Genomic DNA, 21,116 nt, shown 5'->3' on the forward strand with positions numbered 1-21,116 from the left:
AAAAACCGTTCGGTCATTTGAAGCTCCGGCGTTGACACCCATCGATTTATTAGTTGTATAGTCAGTACAATAGAATAACGAGGGCGCACGCGGGCGCTAGGATATTACAACTTGATTACCCGAGCGTATACATGATTCCAAATGTTAATAATGAGTATTATAATTGAATAGAATAACGGGGCAGGATCGGTGATGATTTCCTTGTAATAAAAACAGTTTTTAATTTCATTGTTGAAAGTTAATTTTATTTTAAATAATTTTATTCGCAGATAAAATCTCGCTAGTACACGATTTTTTATTCCAACGCACATCGTCACAGCTTCCGATGTATAATACAATATAATATATATATATATATATATATATATATATATATATATATGTATATATACATATATTAATAATGAATATAAGTAGACCGTTAAGGCGTTAACAACAATAAATTATCAAAATTATTAATTAAAAAATACTGATACTTCCGCTTAATATGCTTACAGTGCCACATAAATAATATATAATTTACAACTTCAAATATTGACATCAGATATAGTTAATTTTCTGACTTTTTTTTTGGGAAATCATTCTCTACCGAAAAAAATAATTATCCATAACATCGTAGTAAGATTATATTTTTAGCTAACAAAAATATATAGTATATATATATATTGAAACCAAATCACAGTCCTTAATAAAAAATTATTGGGCCCCAACATGATTTTTCTTCGGATCACCGAACATACAATATAAATATGAATAAATATATATTGTAAAAATAGCACATTCAAAAAACATTTATAAATAAATAATATATTTTACGACACTGAGAAAAAAAACTATGTAAATACATTTTTTTCATTAGCCAGATTCATTAATATATATAATCGTATATTGTATAGTTATATAATTATAAATTCCAAAAAAAGAACTAGTTTTTTAAAAACTATTAAATTAAAAATGAACAAACTAAATATTTTTATACAAATATAAGCATTGAAAAACATACCCAATAACAAATCACCGATCATAATTTAACTAAGGGCATTATTATTATTTTGTATATATTATATATATTATATTATTTTCAATCAAATTGTATTTTTACGACACTTAATCTGCAGCTAGTGATCGTGACTACAATCGAGTATGGTAATAGTTTGCGTGAGAAATTATCGTTGTAGGAGGCACAAGGTAGACTGGTTATTTTTTCAACTATGTTTTTTTCTATATAAAAACGAGCTAACGTTCAATTCACTTTCACCCTTTCGCACATACACTACGCGCTACGTTACATTGAATTTCCGTCGAAAAATAATAATAATAAATACCTATGGTTATTCTATCTAGCAGTTTCACCGTTCCATATTTCAGTTTTCGAATAACATAATAGATTATATTTATTGTATGCGCGTTACGTCTCGTCTGCCAAACGTCATACACATACACACACACACACACACACACACACACACACACACACACACACACAGTAGGTATATAAACCATTAAATTACACTTCTTTGGTGGACAAAATCAATTTTTCTTTTATTCGAACGTTTGGTTACCGAGTAATTCTAACCTTAACTATGTAACAACCAGGACCGAAGACACGGTCTGATTACATGTAGTGTACTAGGTGCACAGGAGTAAACTATTATAATACCAAATGGTAATTATAAATATAAAAAAACTTTTGAAAATTTCTGAAATTTGACTACCAGGTATTTTCTTGAGAGTCCATATATACTAATTATAATAAATATATAAATAAAATTACATGTGTATTATATGATCTTGGCAATTAGTAAATAATTAATTGATAAATGTCGGTGTATGATTTTTAGACTTTTTGTCTTGAAACTAAATTCTGTTTTTAGCTAGACATTTAGATTTAGAATATTATTTGTTAAATACATTTTTTTTAAGCTAATAAGACTGAATTTTATTTTATATAATACATATAATAATAAACAATTGGCATAACTCAAATACATAAATCAAATAATCCAAACCAACCCACCACGTGTCAAAGATAATGTTACATAACAACTACGAACCAACTGGTACTAAATACGATTGATGAATTTTAACGGAATAGGTAGGTGCATCGGTCGTCGGGTAACGTGGCCTTCAAAAATTACTTCCATCAATTGTGACATTGCTCTTAATAATAAACACAAATTACAATTAAAGGTACTTACTGGTTACTACAATAAACACGTCATACATGTTATATAACACAATAGTTTTTTTTTTGAACTATTTTCTTTACTTATCCATCTTCATTAATAGTTATTTAAATTATTTTAAAATTAATTTTCTTTATACTTTATTACTTATTTAAGCAAGTGTTATTTTTGTTGATTATATAATACAATTAATTATTTTTATAAATAATAAAAATTTATTTTTTATAGAAAACTATTTATCTTTTACATAAAATTATTTAATTTTAAATAAATTTAAGTTATTCATTAAACCGTCGTTGCAAAATATTGAATAAATCCTAACGTATAATCTTATTTTAATTTTAATTTTAATTGGCTCTGGCTTTAATATTAATGATGTCAACCAAAACAATGGATCGATCTATTGAATATAAAAAATTAAGAAAACTATCAATAAAATATAAACAAGTAAAACTGAAGAATAAATTTTCTTAGCATCGCTAGAAAATAAAAACACCATAGTTACAACTAAACAATATGTTAAAATAATTCGTGGAAAACCATTTAAGTCTAGATTGTAAAACATCATGTCATGTAGAAATAAAAATATACAACTTGAAAGAAATATGTTACATTAGCTATTAAAGTAACGTATTCAATATAAATGACATACATGAAAAAATGTAGTATAGAATACCAAATATCATACTGATAATTGTTTTAAAAATTATTTGACTGATAAAATAGTCAAAAAGTAGGAAACCAGATAGAGACAGGTACCTACTCGAATATGTTAAACTATCATTTTTTTTCTTCAAAAGATTATATTATGATTTATTATTCACAGTTTTTTCGTACGTCTTTCTATACATCTTTCCAATTTGCTGAAATGTATTTATTTTTATTATTTTATCGTTTGACATGTACCTATTGGTCTACTATTGGTTTCCCTTTCATTAGACCAAGGGCATCGATAAGTTCTTCTCAGTCATTTACAAAAAGCTAATGATCCACGATATTTTAGTCTAAATGTTCATCCAAATAGCTGCAAATTTCAATGTCATCGACCCCACGACGTTTTAAATCAGCTCATTTGACTTTAGTTATAATTGTAAATATAATTTACTTTGTATAATTGAATAACTACTTTGTGTAACATAATTTTATACTGAAAAAATTATCATATTTATTTTTATTGTACTCAATTAAATTTAATATCTAGAACATTTATTATACGAACAATGTTATCTGATATACAAATATTAAAAACTGCATATCTATATACCTAAGTTTATATGATGTAATATCAAGAAAACTTTAAAAAACATTTGGATTTTGTTTTTATTCAAAGGCTTGGTTGAACCCCAAAGTTGAATACCATATAACCATATGGGTTTCAAGAAGAGTTTATAAAGGAAAATTGTATTGTTTAAATTTACATTTAGAAATTAGAAAGAGTCGCAGCTGTTGGGATAGGTTGTTGAGAATAATTCGTTCGGTATGGACATGATGAGTCCAGTTCAGTCGCCGGGTCAGATGGAAACCTAATAGCAATTTTTTGGTGTAACTGGGATGGGTGGATTATTCATATTTATGTTTGGAGAGTTTCTTAATCTTGCTATGAAAGTACAATGAGTTGAATTTGATTATTGTATCATAATTCCCCATTCTTTGAACCATGTACAATTATTTAAACTAAAATATTAACATTATTAGAATAAATGTTCAAATACTTTAATTTTTCATCTAAAATCTAATAATATAAAAATATAAAAATTTTACAATATATTTTCTATAAATAAATCCACGATAAGATAACGATAATTATAAATAATTTATACCAATAGCATCAAAGTTGTCTATTTATTATTTAAATTTAATTTTTTTATTGTTAGTTTACATTTTAAATGTATGTTAAATTGTTTATAAGGGTTTTTATTTTTATATGATATAAAACGTACATAATTATGTATTTTATATATACTATATGTTTTATACGTACGTATAATAGGTACTGGTTTTATACTAAATAGTAATACTTATATATAATACTTATACGTTTTCACCCTGGTAATATTATTATTCAATATTTTGAATAATATTTTACAATTACTAAGTATTTTATAGAACTGGTTATGTTTATATCAATGCCAAATGTTGTAATTTGTTTCAGAAGGTTTGTATTTTGACACAATAATCTTTAATATTAAATACAATATAATTTCTGTATTCATATTTAAAGCCAAATTATGGAAATAAATATAAATGTGTAATAGTGTTATATTTATTTTGAATTGTACCAGGGACTAAAATTGTGTGCAGTACGACACACTTTGTGCAATTCGAAATGTTAAGTGTGTAGTACAAAATTTAAAAACGTGTTGTGGTTCTATTCTTTATACTCACCTATTATGGTATTTAATTTTAATTTTACATTTTTTTTTATTCAATTATTTTACATATTTTTAAAATTTCAAGATGAACGAGTATCATCAGTAAAATCGAAAATACTAACTATTTTAACCGTGTTACTCATTACTGTTAACGTTTGAAAAGGGAGTATGACAAAATCTTTAAGTGTGCAGTACAAAAAAGAATATATTTTAGCCTCTGAATTGTACTTGCATTTATAATCTCAAAATTATGAACCATTTTAAATTAAATAAAACCTGGTTATGATCATTGATTTACATATGTATAGGTATGCTATTCTAAATATCACTACTGTGAATTAATATTAAAATAATTTCATAAGATAATAACAGTATTTCAATAATTTGATAATCGTTTTGATGAATCTGTTTTTTTTAGGCAGTATTGTCTATTATAAATAACTTTTTATTCATAACTATAAAATGTAGATATAAAAAAATCAGTTTCCATAACCATGAGGTTAGAGCTAACCTAACCTATTACTGCAAAAATATAAGATTGATGTCCAAAAATACTCAATTATTCATAACATTGCATGAGTATTATGTTAGATTGTTTTACATAATATTACATTCTAACTGATTTTAGTCCCTAAAAATTGAAAAATGTTTACATTCTTGAAAGTTAGAACTATTTAAATAATAATAATAAGTATGTTCAAAATTTCTGATTAAGCCAGTGAGGTTCTCACTAAAAATCAAACCCTTATCATAATTCTCCATAATATTTATGTAAAAACGTACTAAATAAGGATAAAATATTTATTGTAAACATAATAGAAAATAATTATTTTCACATTTGGGAAAATTTAAATTTAATATCATAAAATTAATTCAACTAAATTATGTATGTTTTAAATACCTGGAATATGGACGAAGCCACAAACGACAATAACGTAACGAAGAAAGTGGTAATTATATCAAAGGTAGCACGTGTCACTAAATGATATTATTTTACTTTATTTTTAATTAATATTTAATTGATTAGTCGGCATTAAATTGAGTAATAAACCAAATATAATAATAATTATGTAATTAAATTAACGGCTTATTACTTCTTGATATATTCTATGCATTATTTATTTTAAATAAAATATTTAAATCACCGAATTTTAAGCTCGACTTAACTGTTTATTCTAGGTGGGAAATCTTGAATATATATATATATATATATATATATAAATGAACAGTGAAAATCAAGTTATCAAGATTTATTAAAACTATAATGTAACTAATAACTGAATAAATTTATTTTAAATTGCATGTGAACTATTTTTATTATACGTCATTATTAAATAACGATAATAATAATAATAATAATAATAATAACAATAATAAATTGTATTATTGTTATTCAATTAATATTTTTATTTCCTAATAAATGTTAATAGTAGTGTCTTATTGTTTTATTTTTCATTTAATTAATTTTTAACATTTTTAAGAGAACATTTTTATGTCTCATTATTCACATACGAATAAAACTCAATAGTTTTCGATAAAAGAAATGTTAAAAGTCTTAAAAGAAATATTTAATTGTACAACGTAGATATAATAATGAGAAAATACTATTTGTGAATGATATTCTTGTAGAGGTTAGTATAGTTTAGCAAAAAATAAATGTACAGTGTCATCAAAATCATTTCTGGCTACGGCACTAAATTTATAAGAGGTATGGAATTCTGGGCTAAATCGGTACTACCGTGTATTAGAAATTATATTTCAAAAACATACGAATATCAAACTTTTGGCATCGTACCAGTAAATAATGTACTGTACTCAAAATTACGTGATTGTGTGTGCGCACACGCGATATGCACGGGCCTTTTGATTGCTTCGAAAATCCTTACACGCCTGCACTAATGTATTTTTCCATAATGATAGCCGATGAATACCCATCCCCGTCCCGCCCCCTATACGTAAATACAAAATACGGATCGTGTATATATATGTATATTTGATGTACATTTACACGTACACTGTACTGCACAACGTATCGATTAACATAATACATATTATTTTATGAAAGCGTTCGTGCCAACGGCGGCTGCGACGACGTACCTTTGTATCCCTGGAACTGGACTGTATGAAGTATACTACCACGAACATCCACGACGTCAGGAAAATCAATAGCACCTTGACTTTCCTTCGCATTTTGCCGGCCCCCATCGTGCGCACGCGGCCTTTGACCGTTGAGGAGCGCGTCGCCGCGTTTAGCACACCACCATCAAACGCGCGGAGCTGCCGTCACGTCGGACAACGCGGGACCGACGACTGCGGGACGGGTGTCTTTTCGCGAGTAATCGACCACGGCAACCGCGCTGTACGACGTGCCGCTACGCAACCATCGTTTCGCGACGTGCACAACAACGTAATAATATCGTCTGTCCGCGATAACAACTCGGTAATACGGGTGGAGATCGGACTGCCAGGGGCGCCGCGGTACCGAAGCGACGAAACGTTCGAACAAGTCCCCGGGTGGACGTGTTTAAAATAATTATTGTTCGCGGTTGCTGGTGGGCACGCGATAGCGGACGAACGTTACGAAGCACGGAGACGTATCGAGCTGACGCGACGGAGCACACGCGCCGACCGTGATCGAATGCTGACTGCCGGACTGTGCTACTACACCGTCGCCGTGGAACTGCTGCTGGAGGCCCGTCGCCGCGGTCGTCTGAGCAGCAGCAGCTGATCGCGAGTAGAGTAGTAGAGCAGGATACGTGTTTGGCGCTCGTGTACCGCGCCACTACCACGATATACAACAACAATAACAATAATAATAATAATAATAATATATCCATCACAGTGGTTGCGCGCCGCTTTTTAACGATCGCGAGAAAAAAATTAAAATAAATAAAAAATATACACTCTATTGTACAACACTCATCTGAACGCGGCTCGGCGTGTTATTTATTCGCCGCCTAAACGTCTCGGTGCCGTAATTATGTATCGTCAAACCGTGACGAATATTTTAATACACCAACAGCGACCACGATCGCGTACCAAAGCGGTTAATATATTTTTAATTATTAATACTATTATCATTATTATTATTTGGACCGTGAAATACGTTCGCTTTACCGGAATGCAACGGATGAATCAGCTGGTCTGGTGCGCGGCAGTAACTACTATACTTGCGTATCGACATGTTGTACACATACAGGGATGAGCACCGCTGAATAAACGGAATGTTTTTTTGGCCTTTGCGGATTCAAACCATTCAACTCTATATTATAATCTATACACATATATTATACTTATATGTCTCATACCGAATTCAATGAACTGTCTAATACTACTAGTGCAAACGCAAGGAACAATTACAATTAACTAGCCAATTTTTCACGAATTTAATTGTGTAGGTAATTTGAAATGTCATTTGAGTACATTTAAAACATCATGAGCCTGCACAAACAGTTTTTAAAACATGTTCTGGGGAGATCCTTAGAAATTATCTTGTAATATATTAAGACACAAAAATGTTTAACCCGTTAATAATAATTTATTGCTTAAAATTGAATTATTCCATTTAATATCTTATATTCTTAAATTGAATTCTTATAAACGAAAAAAAACATAACAACATTTTAAACTCCAGTGTCCCAAACGAGTGTCACATATTATAGCCTAAACTCTGGACCTGGGGGAGACCCAGACCCCCTGGACCCATTCCCATATAATTACTACTGTGTACTAATATACATAATTACTAATATTTTATGTTATTTTTCGGTTTTATTCCTTTTCGCCCAACGTCGTCCATTTTTTGTCGCTTTTCAATTTACAATTTCTAAACAATATTATAAATTTTATAAAATTGTTTACAAATGTATGTAATATATAATACATATTATTCTATAATCGATGACAATCAATTGCTTAAATAAGTGATACAATTATAGTACTTAGTTTCAACATTTTCATTGAGAATACCTTATTGTGAAATATTTTGGCATATTACTATACTATATTTTTAAAAAACTAGTTGTTAACAACATACAGTTTAAAATTAAAAGAATTTAGTTTGTAATATAATGTGTAACCTTCAAAATCAAATTGCATACAAAGTAATATGTTATATTATGAAATTGAATATTACATTTTCAAATATAAAACAAACCAAAAAATCCTAACTTTGTCGCACTCCTGTTAATATATATCTACATAATATCGATAGATTTAATTAATATAAGCTATAGGTAACGCCTAACACGTATACCTAAGTATTTATTAATTACCAAATAATGAAAATGCATTAGTAAAACATTCATTTTCGGTCATTCTTCACATTCTTACATTTACTTTGTTAGATATGATTATGATTTTAAATACGCTACAATAATTTTTTAAAGGTAGGTAAGTGTTATTTTAAATAAACAAATACCTTTTTTAATGGCATATACAAGATTTTTCAACTATGAAGGGGCACGGAGCGATTACACCACTTAGCATTTTTTATGTAGTGCGTAGAACTACATTAATTTACAAAAAAATGTTAAATATCGCCATTTATTATAAATACTAGTATTTATAATCAATGCTATCAACATCTTATGTTCTTATTTCATTCCTTTAACAAAATACTCAAAAGCGCAAATTGGGAGGCTTGGGTGTGCTTAGCACTCCCATTTTCGAAATTAGTACCCCCAAATGTGTTAATGTTAATTTACATTTAAATACTCTTTACTGATTACATATAAAAAAAACAGAGTTTTTATTGTATAAATATATAAATTTATTATTTAAATAATGATGGTGGAAGTTCGTCCTTCGTCTCTTTGATCCTTGAACTGGATAATAGTAATAAGTAGGATTACCAGATTTTGAAATCCTTAAACCTAAACTATCATATTGAATGACTTTTTTTTTTTTTTTTTTTTTTTGATATGAAAACAAAATAAGTATATAATTTTGTAATTTAATGACTAATACAGAAATACATTATTACTATATATAACCATACCGATTAGATTACCATAATATTATAATATTATGTAAAATATTATTCTATGTTTTATTATTACAGTAGAACCCCTCTCATCCGCCATCGGCTAGTAGGCCACTCCGGTTGATCCGACCATAGTATTATCGAATTATTATGAATTTTCCAATTTATAGTATGTGGCTAAATATATTTATAAAATTAATTGCTCGTTTAATATTCATCTATTTTTTATTTATTTTATTATTTTATTATTTATTTAATTTTATATATGTATGTAATTAAAAATAATATTTAAAATAATTTGATAAATAAATTTGGTAACATTTAGTCTTCAAATGTTTCTTTATATTCTAATAATCCGACCTTCATCAATCACACCCCCAATTCCAAAGATGACGGATTAGAGGGGTTCTACTGTAAATTATATAATATTAAATGTTATTTTCTCTCAGCTTCTATTAACCGGAATAAACTAAATGATCGGCCGGAATACCGGAACGAATGGCAAGCCTAGTAGTAAATATACTGAGTTTAAAAAAGTTATATGTCATTTCTTTATCAAATCGATTCTGAAAAAAAGTTCAGTATAAAAATCAATCATTTATAAGTATATTTTACCATTTTTAGTCTAATTATCGGTAGGTTCTCTTTTTTATCAACCTGTTTAACATTTTATTGTTTGATGAAGAAAAAAATTATTTTTTTAACCAAATATTTATCTGTATTCAAAGTTTCATAATGATTGGATAAACCAAATTTTTTTAATAAATATTTAATGTTAAAAATGTATGTAAAAACAGTAAAATCTGTAAATATCGCACGTATAATAATTTACTTAAACGCTTATGAATTGCTAATAAATGTCAGATTAACGATTTTTAAAAATTTTTCTGTATCGATAAATAAGTAAGTACTCGTATATGAGTAAGGTGATATTATATTTTCAAATAAAAATGTTATTACATAAAGACTCATATACATAGTATGTAGTATAAGTTCTATATTTAAATCAAAAATGATTTTTGAAAATGTTATCAAATACGAAAAAAAATATCTTTGAAACAGGGTAAAAATTACAAGTTTCTAGTCACATTACTTTTGGAATTATGACTAAATAACTTAAATATGAAAAGTGAAAGTCTTATTTACAGCATATTTTTACCGTTTCAGGACAGTTTTTTTCCTCACGCTTGGAAAAACTATTAAGATTTAAAAAATGATCTATCTAAAGTACCACCACATGCCAATTTAAATCTAAAAAGTTCCAAGAAAAAAACTTTTGGACCAGTATTTCTATCCGAAAAAGTGTTAAAAAAATAAAATACAAACATCATTATAAAACAATAATATCCTTTGCTTCACTCAGAATCTAAAGTGATCATGTGGTGAAACATTTGTGTTTACAGATGGGCAATTCGTTATACGCGTAATAAAAATATATAATCAAAGTGAACAATTTAAATTTAGAAATATTCAAATATTTACCAAATATTTTAGTAACTGTTGAATTGTACGGGTTGCGAGTGTTTATAACCATTAAGAACATAAAAAAGATAGAAGGGCTTCAGCACCCCCAGTTTTTTCATTGAAATTGTGCCCCTAAAATACCACTAAAGAAATTAAGCTGGAAGCAAGGTTGGGCACTTTTACAGCAATTGAATTACTTTAATTAAATTACTTAAATAATTTGTAATTGGTATTTGCAAACATACTTTTGAAGTAATATGAAATTTGTAATTAATTACCTTAAATGTTTGTAGTAAATAACTGAAAATTCCTGAAATTACTTTTTTTTACAAAAAATGAAATTAGCCGGAAATTTCAGTAATAATAAGTACAATTTGCAATAAAATATTACAAAATAAGTACATAATAATGTAGGAATAATGATAAGTGCATAATTAATAAATATAAATAAAGTTGTTAGTTTTTAAAATTAAATTACCAAGTTTTATCTTCTTTGTTTTGTTTTTTCGAATTTAGAAATAATATCGTCAACATTTTGTGTATATTCTTGTGAATATTGAGCAAAGTGAAACCGGTGATGCGTTTCTCTCCCATGTTTGAACGAAGCCATGTTTTAAGGGGATTAGAGCATAGTATGTTTTAAGGAGTTATTTTTAGATATTAGACGTAGCAAGTCTATGGTATAATACGAGTATGTAGACACATGGGTAACGTTTAATTATTAAATTAATTAACTGACAATAATCTTATCTAAAATAAGTTATCTTTCCGTCGAAGGTCGAACATTTCCACATATTTACTATTATATTTAATAAATATAATATATTAAAAAAATAAAATATTATTTATATTTACTCGCCAACAATTTTATATCGGTAAAAAGTATATAATCGCTATTAATATTCTTAGAAGTTGGATAACCATTATGATTTTATAAACAAATGGTGATGTAGTTTAAATGCAAATAAATATAATATGTTGTATAACATTTTTATTGCAAGAAAAAATCTAATCGAAAAAAAAATTAAAAACGTAATTTATGCATAGTTAAGTTTTTTAAATAAACGAAGGACCTAATATTAATGTTTTTTTAGGGGGAGGGGTTATGATCCCCATGACCACCCCCCTTGGATTCGTGCATGACGGCAATCAAGGTTTGTTAGTTTATATATCTAAAAAATCAACAGAATTAGTTTTATTCGAAATTAAATTATTAAGAAAAAAAATTGGTACCAGTGTAGCGTGCGTCCACCAGCCTGTTTTTTGTAAGCCGCTTAGCATTTCCCAAAATGCATCACGAGGAGGTAGGCTCACACGTATATCGAAAATCACAATTTCAAAATCACATCCACATAATATAAATTTCGTTAAATAAATATTTAAAATAAAAGTTTCGTTTAAGTCGCTATTTATAAATGTAGTACGCACATCATCTAAAAAAGCAATAAACAAATCTGGTTCACTTTTCCACCACACCTTTCAACAATACAATAAAACAATTTTTAACCGTTTGGCTATAGGTAGAATAATATGATTTCGAAACACTTAAAGATGGATTCAAAGTTATTTTTTATGAAGTTCTTGATGTTGTATTGAACACTTTGAAAAATAGTTTTCAAACCGAAGTTGATAAACAGCTTACTTAATTTGAGAAATTTTTAATTTATACAGATAAAATAAAAACAACATTTATCACTGAATTTTATGATTCAGATTTCAATTTAAATAAATTTGAATCACATTGTAATTTATTATTAGTTATTGCAAAAGCAAAAAATATTAATCTATCGTTAACTTCTGATATTGTGCAATTTTTAGGGAAAAAAAACAAATTTAAAAGATTTAATGTCAGAATTAGTAATGTTAATTAACGAATTGTTAAAAGTACCAGTGAGATAATTTACAGCTGAAGGCTCATTTAAATCTCAGTGGCAACTAAAAACGTTTATGAGATTTAAAATGACTCAAAAAAGAATGGCAGAAAACGATTTGGCAATAATTTATGTAGGTATATTAAAAAGAAACAGTTGATATTAATGAAACTGCGAACCAGTTCATGAATGAAGCTGCGGTTAGAAAAAAGTATATTTATGATTATTTAATTATTGTTTAATTATTTTTTATTATTGCTGATTTATTGCTATTCACAATTATTTAAGAATAAAAAACATCCTTAACGCTTTAAAAAATGCATAGTAAATTTATTTTTATATAAGTACAATAATAAATATATTCTTGCACTACATACAATTTTAAAAACTTGTCATCCCTGAGTGCAAATATTTTACTTTATTAGATGAGAGTAATAACTAAGACTCGGAAATTGATGCATTTTGCATTTTTTTTTTTTTTCTTAATTTTTTAGACGATGTTCTCTTGGTCACCAATGTTTTTTATTAGCATTTGTAGTTCCGTAGACCGGTGGGGGGGGATGTTAAATGGTTGCAATGTACAAGAAAATTCTCCTTACTATAGGATTTCTCTGTTTATTCCATTTATTGATAGTTTTATAAATTAACTAAATGAGCGATTTTTATCTCATAAAACTATGCTTAAAAATTTTACCTGTCTTATACCCTCCTAAAATGACAAATTTTAAAAAGAGAACATAAGACAGCTAATTAAAATATACTAATATCAGGCTTGACAAGTAGGAAAGGGGAAAGAAATGATTCCCCCTCCCCCGATCCTAGAAATTAAGGACTATAAATTATTAAAAATTAAACAAAATTAATGATAAGAATTTGATAAACACTGCAGAAAAAATTAAGACATACCCCTCGGATCCGGGTTTCTCTCTCCACGCTCCTGACCAAGATTTGGATTGCAATAAATTAGCTACAGTCAGAGAAATAAAAACTTGGCAACAAAAATTTGTACAGACACAAGTTTTTTCAAAAAATGTCTAAGACGCTTCTCAAGAATGCAGTGAAATGAATTTCCCATCAACTTTTAAATTATTTCAAATCTTAGCAACCTTCTAGTTACTACTGCCAGTAGTAAAAGATCTTTTTTCTATATTGAAATGATTGAAGACTTATTTGCGGAACACGACTTGCGAAAATAGATTAAATGGTTTGGCACTTTTGTTTATAGAGAAATAATATTACAGTCGGAAGACGTTTTGAATAAATTAGCCATAAAAACAGGAATACTTCTTTTGTAAATAAATAAATATTTAATATTATAGTTATGTTCATACGAGTAATATTATTTGGATTTGTTAAGTATGATTCTATAAACAAATAAAAAATAAATAATTTTCATATTAAGGTGTTTATAACATATAATTATAATATTGTATACTCACAAGCTTACAACTGAACTTTGTTTTTAATAGTTAAATTGAACAAAAAAACTTAACGAAAACTAAAAAAAACTAAGTTTAATTTACATTTAACCCCCCCCCCCTAGCAAAATTCTGGCTACGCCACTGAGCATATGAATCCGAATAATTAATATTTATTTTGCATTTTTTTGGTGTTTATTAATTTTTAAGTCATTTTTAGGACTGCATCCAAATTGTATGCTAAAAAAAAAATATCCAAATTGCATGCTAGATCTTAGAGGGTTCTGTTCGAATTGCATGCCACGTTTTACAGGTGTCTGTCCAAATTGCATGCCACGCCTCAGAGGTGTATGTCCGAATTGCATCGATTTTAGCAATTTTTTTATTTTTTTTTTTTTTAATATCCTGGGTTCCATGATCACACTATCGTTCAAAAACCATACTACGTTACGTACTTCTATGCGGACTGGATACAGAAAAATACACTAGTGATACCGACGTAGTTCTATCTTTCTTATCTATAATCGGTAACATTTCAGAAATTACATCAAACAATTTTAAAGTACAACGTCTATACTCTATATCAGAGGCGGCCAAATTTTTTTCGGCCACGATCTACTGAAAATATACTTCACCTTTGAAGATCGACTTTCTTGGAAATTTTTTTTATAAACCAGAATAAAAGATAAAAAATTTACAGGTAAAACTTATCGACAATTTGTTCATGACCACCACGATTATTTTTGTGCACGTGGCCTAAAAATAAATTCTAACATGATCGACTCTGAAATCGTCCGCGATCGAGATCCACCGTTTGGCCGCCCCTGACCTGCTCTATATGTATAGTCAATACTCTATTTTATCGATATAATAATATTGTTATCTGGTATTGAACATCATTAAATGTCTATAAATACTAAAATAGTTTAAAAATTAAATTTTAAAAATTTCTAAAAATAAGCTAAATGCTTAATTGTCCAAACACATTGCATTTTTAAAAATTCGCCCAAAAGCATGATGCCCCAGCATGCAGTGTAGCCAGTTTCTAACCCTCCTTAAATGCAGCCCTGCTCATTTTGCCTTCAACAACTATAAGAGTAACGAGTGAACCAGTAAACAAGAGTTATATTTTTGTCAATATTAAGTAAGTACATAATAAATTGCTTTTATTATGTTTCAGCAAACTTCGTCAAGCCGATTTTTTAAAAAATCCAATAATACAAATTTTCTGCAATTTGACCATTACAAATCTGCGGTTTTCGTAACTTCTCCAAATAAACGAATAATTTCACCAAATATAGATAATAATCTCAAACATACCAAACTGTCAAAAAAATCTTACACTATTGAAACAGAAAACGAACAGAATTTTAATAATTTCAATATTGAATTTTATTTTAACCGCTCGTTAACAGATGTAGAGAAAGAAGTTCTTAAAAAAATTTGGAAGCCCGAACCTACTTTTGAATTCCCAAATACTGTGATATTTAATGGTAAAGATAAACGATCCAAAAATTTAAAATTTCAATACAGATAGTTGCATACTTTTCCGTGGTTAGCGTACTCCGCAAAATTAGATGATGCATTTTGTACGTTTTGTGTAGCGTTTGCTAAATCATAAATTCTCAAACACTAGGCACTTTGGTTAGAAAACCTTTTCAAAATTGGAAACATACAATGGAAACGTTTAAAAATCATGTAACACTTCAGTATCACAAACAATCCGTCTTTGATGCGGATAATTTCATAGATATAAAAAAAAAACGTACATTTATCTATTGAAAATATATAAAAAGATACTGCTCGGGCAAGACAAATTTTTGAAAATAGAAAAAACATTTCACCTGTTATTGAAACAATTATTTTATGCGGTCGACAAAATATACCTCTACGAGGTCATCATGATTTCGGAAAATTGTCTATTGATAATAATGATGTTAACGACAGAAATTTTCGTAATTTATTACGCTTTAGAGCTCGCGGTGATGCTTCGCTCAAAATATACCTTGAAAGTTCTGGTTCCATAAAATATACAAGTTCTGTAAGTCAAAATGCAATAATTTATTCGTGTAATTCAATTTTATTCAATAAAATAGTAGGCAGAGTAAATAAATCGAAATGTTTTGCAGTTCTTGTCGGCGAAACTGCATATATAGCCGGTCTCGAACAAGTGTCTATTTGCGTTCGGTATATTGATCAGTGCTTGAAAAGTTCCTTTAAAAAAAGAACTCGTTTACGTTTACGTTTATCTTGCTAAAAAGAAACTAAATCCTTTACCGTTCTTGTCTTGAAGAAAGGAACTAGTTCCTTTTCTCTTCCTAAATAAAGAACATTTGTCGTTCTTCAAAATATTTAAAATAATTAACTGTATACAATTAATTTAATTAGGAATTATTGTTTTGTTTTTTTTTTTTTAATTTGTTTATTTTATACAAGTTAATTTTATAACACTTGCTTCAATTTTAATTATTGTATAATATGTAATAGGTCCATTAAAAATTTGAGAAAAAAAAATATTTTTCAATTCCAGGCCATGGAATACCAATACGTGAAGTCGAAATTGAACTCGTGCTTTCGTCTGACATAATTATTAATTTGTAACAAGCAGGGCTCAGAAGTTCTATAAAGTGCATACATATTATTCTTGGTTCATCCTAAAACATCCAAAGTAAGATCATACACAAAATTTAATTTTGCTATTTTTTGCGTATATACGGGTTTTATTGCTATTTTGCTAATTTAGAGTTTATAGTGCTATTTTTGGATATATTTTCACTTTATACAGAAAATAATCATAGTTTGTTGATAATTATAATATTTACTAAATAATTAATTTAACATTTTTGTTAACAGTTTATAATTTAACCAGCCCAGTCATCTATGAGCCCAAATATTTGTAAAATTACATTTTTTTTTTTTTTAATCAATTTATAATTTTTTCAAGTTAAATGTATATTTTTTTTTATTTCTCGTGCTATTTATAGCACATATTTTAGAGTTTTTAAGTGCATATTTAAGACCTAAAAAGTAAGAATGTTAGTGCTACAACTTCCAAGCCCTGATTAAATATTACTAATATTTAATAAGTAATAAAATAACTATTGAAAATAACACGAAATTAATTTATCAACCTGTGTAGACAGCACTCAGTAGACAACTGATTATACTGAAAAAGAGACATTGCATTAGCTGTAGCCTGTAGGTACGCTTTAAAAATAGAAAATATATTCCTAATAAATTACCAATTGTAAATAATACATACCCGTATCGTCAAGTATTTTTCCAGCCACTAACGATGTCTCACCAATAAGGTCGCCGCCCAGAATGGGCATTTTGTAAACATCAATAATTTTGTATAAAAAAAAAGTTTATTTTTAGCTCTTTATGTTTGCTAAAAAAGTTTTAAACTTTTTTCTTATAGTTCTAAAAATGATTTAATTACTTTTATTCAAAAATAAATTAACGAAAAAAGGAACAAAAAAAATCATTCGTGTTCCTCTAAAAAGTGAACGAAATTTCAATACGCTCCTAAACACGAAAAAGGAACTGTGTTCCCGATAATTTCCTAAGAATGGAATGAAATCAAAATAACGAGTTCCTTCCAAGCACTGATATTGATTTAAAATCCCTTGAATTTCACGAAGATTTTCTGCAATTTGTTCCAACCACTGATGCATCTAGAAAAGGTATATCAAGACTTATACTTGACAATCTCAGAAAGTTTGATATAAATACACAATATCTTCAGGGTCAGGGGTATGACGGTGCAGTCGCGATGGCTGAGAAATTTAATGGAGTTCAAGCTTATGTAAAAAAAGAACATCCTTTAGCTTTATATGTACATTGCTCTGCTCATTCCTTGAATCTTGCTGTGTCGATATCATATAACGTTTCCAAATAAGCAACTGTATGAGAATACAGTTATAAAATTATAAATTAAGAGAATTTTTTATGTTTCCGAAACGAAAATCTGTACTGTCGAAAGTTATTGAAATTTCAGAAAATAATATTTCTAAAAAATCATTAAAGAGAAATTGTGAAACTAGGTGGATTAAACGATATCATTCAGTTAGTGATTCTTTAGAACTATTTGAATGTGTAGAAGAAGCTCTTGAAGAAATTTTCGAGTAGGATTATACAGACACGTCAAATCAAGCTAGCGCTTTTCAAAATTTAATTCTCCAACTAGAATTTATAATTACGGTAGTAACAATTTCGAAAGTATTTGGACGTGGACTTCCACTATCAAAACAGTTTCAACAAATTAATATTGATTTAAAATTGATCATGGATTTAGTTCAAGATACTTTGATCAAGTTAGAAGATTATAGAATACACGGTCAGAAAAAATTTTGAAGACATTTTTAGCTGCTAAAAAAATTGCTGATAAGTTCAATGTAAAAATGACAATTCCGAAAATGAATAAAAAACAAATACATAGAATAAACATAGAAATTAATAATCCTGTAGAATATTTTCTCATATCGGTTTTTATTCCATTCTTAGACTTTTATAAGCCAATTAAAATCTAGATTTCTTAATCATAATGATATTTTGTTAAGTTTTCACTTTCTTTTTGACAAAAATTCTACAAAAGAAGAATTTATAATATTAGCTGAATTTTACGAAGATTTAAATATTAATAATTCATTAATAGAAGAGTTTCAACTGTGGCAAAGAAAACTTAAAAAATTGGAAATAAAACCAAAAAATATAATTGATAAATTGAAGTTGTGCAATGTAAACATATATTCAGGAGTTAATAAATTACTTCAAATTTTGTCAACACTTCCTATATCTACGGCTTCAAACGAACGGACTTTTTCATCACTAAAAATAATTAAAACATCTATGAAATTCCATATCTAAGGTAATAAAATATTACTAAGAAATTTTAATTTTAAAACTAATATTTGTGGTTATTTTGTTTTAGAAAATACTAAATGGATTGGCTATGTTAAACATTCACAGGAAAGTTGAAATTACTGTTGATGAAGTGATAGAAGGGTTGGCCAAGAAATCGAGACGACTGGAATTTATTTTATAACAATATTTTATAATATAGTGCTAAATACAATATATATACATATATATATATATATAATATTACATAAGTCTATACGATTATTACATTATATATTTAATCAACTTCAAAAACTGCATAAGGACGTAACTATTACAAGATATATATAGTTTATATAAATTATGTAAAAACTGTGGACCCCCCCCCCAGAAAAAATTGAAAATACGCCACTGCGTTGCGCTTGTCGTCTGCGTCTCCCAGGGCTTAGGTCAATTCTACTCATTGATAAGAGATAAAAATGAAGTTTCCAAATTCATTGACGCCAACGTCAAAAAAAAAAATTCTCTCCAATCTAACCTCTACAGTGTCATTAACATAATAACAAAAAAATACCTGAATTTCAAATTTATTTATTTTCAAATTCAAATTTCAAAACCAATATTTTTGAAAAAATTAAAAACTGGTCTGTTGTTCCATATATGAATAATCACAAAATATTATAGCTTGAAACTTAGTATAGTTAATAGTTCGCAATAAATTACATACTAGGCAAAAATAAATGATTGCGGAGTGTCGCGGCTAACGACAAGTTTTTATTTAAAAGTAAATTGTGTCTTTTATTGTGAGACTTTGAAGTTATTATAATCTAATTTGGTTTTAAACTATAAAATGTTTGTTTTGTCATTTTTTCCCTAGTAAATTGGGAGAATCAAATCCTAGTGTGTGTACTGAAGCGTTTGTGGTGATAAAACACTTTTGTAAAGTAACAAGATGTTTCTGTACTTATCCTGTACTCGTTATCGTGGTCACCAAAAGAAGAATTTAATAAGTTTTAACCGAAGGGTATCGATATTTACTCTTTGACGGCTTGAGACTCAATAATCGAAATATATCTGTTATATGTCAAGCCTTTGCGTGGCGAATACGACAGGTCATGCTGTAAAATACTATAAGTAGATCTATGTGAAAAATGTTCGTAAGGTCATCAAGTGATCGACAAAACGCGTATGAAAATGTAAAATTTCTTATTGTTTGTCATATTTAAAAGAAAATTGTTAAAATAAATTAAATTTCCACTTATTATTAATAATATTCCACAATTATTCACATCTGCTTAGATTATTTATTTTGAGTAATTGAGATACAATATGTGATTGTTCAAGAAGTGGTAGTGTGCTAATTGCAATAAATAATAAATTCTATTGTCGTATGTTACCCTTACCTCCCTGTTCCGTAGAACATTTATTTGTTATTGTCAAAATTTATTTCGTTTACTATATTTTAGGTAATACTTATTTTCCTCCTCGCCCACCTATAACGTTATACAATAAAAAGTTCGATATTATTAATGATCTATTAATTTCCTATCCCTACGTTAAAAATATAGTTTTAGTAGGTGATTATAATGCGCCAAACTTAAAATGGCAATTCACTTCTCCTTCCTGTTCACCTAACTATTTTAATTTAAATCAATTGTCAGTAGACTTTCTATCTAAAATTTCATTATTATGTTTATCCCAATTCAATACTGTTTTATATAAAAATAAAACCATTCTTGATCTAGTTCTTTCTAATATTGATAATATTACAGTTTCTAAATTTACGACTCCTCTTGTTCCTTGTGATATTCACCATCCATCTTTACTTATAATTATTCCTATTAATACTTATAAGCCAATTTATTATAATTTATTTACTTATGATTTTTACTCGTGAAATTACTCTGATATCATTAAATGCTCATGCTCAATAAATTGGGTTGAAATATTTTCAAATCTTAATGTAAATGGAGTTACAA

At 27.8% G+C, this 21,116-nt stretch overlaps 1 protein-coding gene across 1 annotated transcript in view; it reads right to left on the bottom strand.

Annotated features, from left to right (window-relative positions):
* Positions 1-7,266, bottom strand: part of LOC112680178 (polypeptide N-acetylgalactosaminyltransferase 2-like) — a 32,309-nt gene extending 25,043 nt beyond the window's left edge. The window contains exon 1 of the mRNA XM_025550201.1: positions 6,656-7,266. Coding sequence (XP_025405986.1) covers positions 6,656-6,763 — 108 coding nt within the window. The 5' untranslated portion in view covers positions 6,764-7,266. The remainder of the gene's footprint in view (positions 1-6,655) is intronic.
* Between the last annotated feature and the right edge of the window lie 13,850 nt (positions 7,267-21,116).

Source organism: Sipha flava, unplaced genomic scaffold (genome assembly GCF_003268045.1).
Source record: "Sipha flava isolate LNK unplaced genomic scaffold, YSA_version1 174_pilon_pilon, whole genome shotgun sequence".
In the NCBI taxonomy this organism is placed as follows: domain Eukaryota; kingdom Metazoa; phylum Arthropoda; class Insecta; order Hemiptera; family Aphididae; genus Sipha; species Sipha flava.